The sequence below is a fragment of the Cyprinodon variegatus genome, unplaced genomic scaffold, assembly GCF_000732505.1.
Source record: "Cyprinodon variegatus isolate N-32 unplaced genomic scaffold, C_variegatus-1.0 Scaffold1223, whole genome shotgun sequence".
Lineage (NCBI taxonomy): Eukaryota > Metazoa > Chordata > Actinopteri > Cyprinodontiformes > Cyprinodontidae > Cyprinodon > Cyprinodon variegatus.
Window position 1 is genome coordinate 205,047 of NW_015151676.1, and position 1,754 is coordinate 206,800.

Genomic DNA, 1,754 nt, shown 5'->3' on the forward strand with positions numbered 1-1,754 from the left:
ATTTCGGTCGGTACCATAAAATAACCGATGTTCGGTACCCAGCCCTACGCTTTTTGGACCTGTTTGCATGTTTTTAAAAATCCTGTCCACATCAAGCGTTTGGTTTTTTCCTACAGAGCGTCCTCCACCTCCAGCGGACTCCCCGCTGCCTCTGCTCAGGAAATGTAACGCTGCGATTCCAGCTCACCTGAGCCCCGTGCAGACGTGGGTGGAGACCCTGGAGGGTCAGGACAGCCAACCGCTGGGTCTGACTGAGCTCCACCCTGACGTCTTTGCAGTGGCTCCAAGGTAATTAGACCCTGGCCTAACTTTCCATTTTTAGGCTTTATTATTCTGATATGAGATATTCCACCTACTGCAGCGTTAAACTGATCTTTGCTCTCCAATACAGGCTTGATATTCTGCACGCTGTCGAAACATGGCAGAGAAACTACAAAAGAATTGTAAGTCACACATTTGTTCATATATAATAAAAAAAACTTACAGTTTCTTTTCTGCAATGTTAAATATTATATTATAATGTTTTTAAATTCAGTACATTTACATAGTTGTTACTTTGAACAATAAAGCCCCACTCTGTGGGTTTTTCACCAGCGTTAAAGTTTGTGATGCAGGCAGTAAATATTTTAAAATCTCTTATAATAGTATTTTGTTAGAATCGATCTCAGATCATACAAAAAGATGAATTTTTACTGAAACAAAAACAAAGTCCAGCCCATTTTTTACAGAAATAAAACACCTAAAAAAAAGTAAATGCATCCTGAGCTTTTTCCTTCTAGCTTTTTTTTTTTTTTTCATTCAATTTTAAGTTAATAAAAAACAACTAACTGATCACTGTGACTCATATTTTACACATAAACAAACAGAGGAAATAACCGGAGGAGCTGGTTTGGTTGTTGACCCAGTCAGACCGCTAGCGTTAGCGTAGCGCCACATTATTAGATCAGGTCAAACATCGGTTCCTGGAAACACCTAAACCTCCCTCTGAGCATCACAATGCAGCAGGACAATCCCACTTTACAAATGAGACAAAGGAATATAGGTCGTATATTTCCATGACATTTGACCCCTGATCAACCTCTTTAATAATCCTGCTTCTATACAGCTAACGAGGTGTAGATTACTCTTAAGTTTTTGTCTATATTATAAATAGACGCTCTTTCTCATCACAAAAGTCCGTAGGAACAAACAAAATCTCTTAGCTCTAATTCATCCAAACCGTTTTAATCCGTGTGACGACTCTTCATGATGTATTTATAACCTCTGATTGCTATTTGTAAACAATTTATAAAAAGGAGGGTTTATAAACATCACTTTAAACCAGATTATGTTTATAAAGAGGCTTCTATTCATCCTGTTGAGATGTATTGTAAAACAGCTGAAGGTTAAGGAACACAGAAATCACATGATGTAGAGATGTTGATGTTTGGAGACGTTGACAGGAAAAAAAATCAGTTTTATTTAACAAGAATGTCAGATCCGGTGTTCTTCATTCAACCGCAGTAACGTCAACTGTTCTAATGACCGATACCGCAAACACAAGCTGCATCTCAATTCGCAGAAAGCCTGCGCTTTGTAAAGCGAAAAAAGTCGTGAAATGCAACTTTTGTAAAAACAAATGAACATGGCACAGAAGCACCACTGTTATGATGCAGCATCTGAAAAGAAAACACCGTTGGAGCCTTCGATGGCAGAGAAGAGAGCTGATCAGCAGGATGAGCGGCCATGTTTGTTTCATTTTAAAGTGGGGAAAC

General features: G+C 38.8%; 1 protein-coding gene across 1 annotated transcript in view; it reads left to right on the forward strand.

The window, feature by feature from the left end:
• Positions 1 to 27: 27 nt before the first annotated feature.
• The window catches only part of mrpl4 (mitochondrial ribosomal protein L4), a 3,824-nt gene continuing 2,097 nt past the window's right edge, over positions 28 to 1,754 (forward strand). Inside the window, exons 1-3 of the mRNA XM_015401463.1 lie at positions 28 to 34; positions 117 to 288; positions 392 to 443. Coding sequence (XP_015256949.1) covers positions 28 to 34; positions 117 to 288; positions 392 to 443 — 231 coding nt within the window. The remainder of the gene's footprint in view (positions 35 to 116; positions 289 to 391; positions 444 to 1,754) is intronic.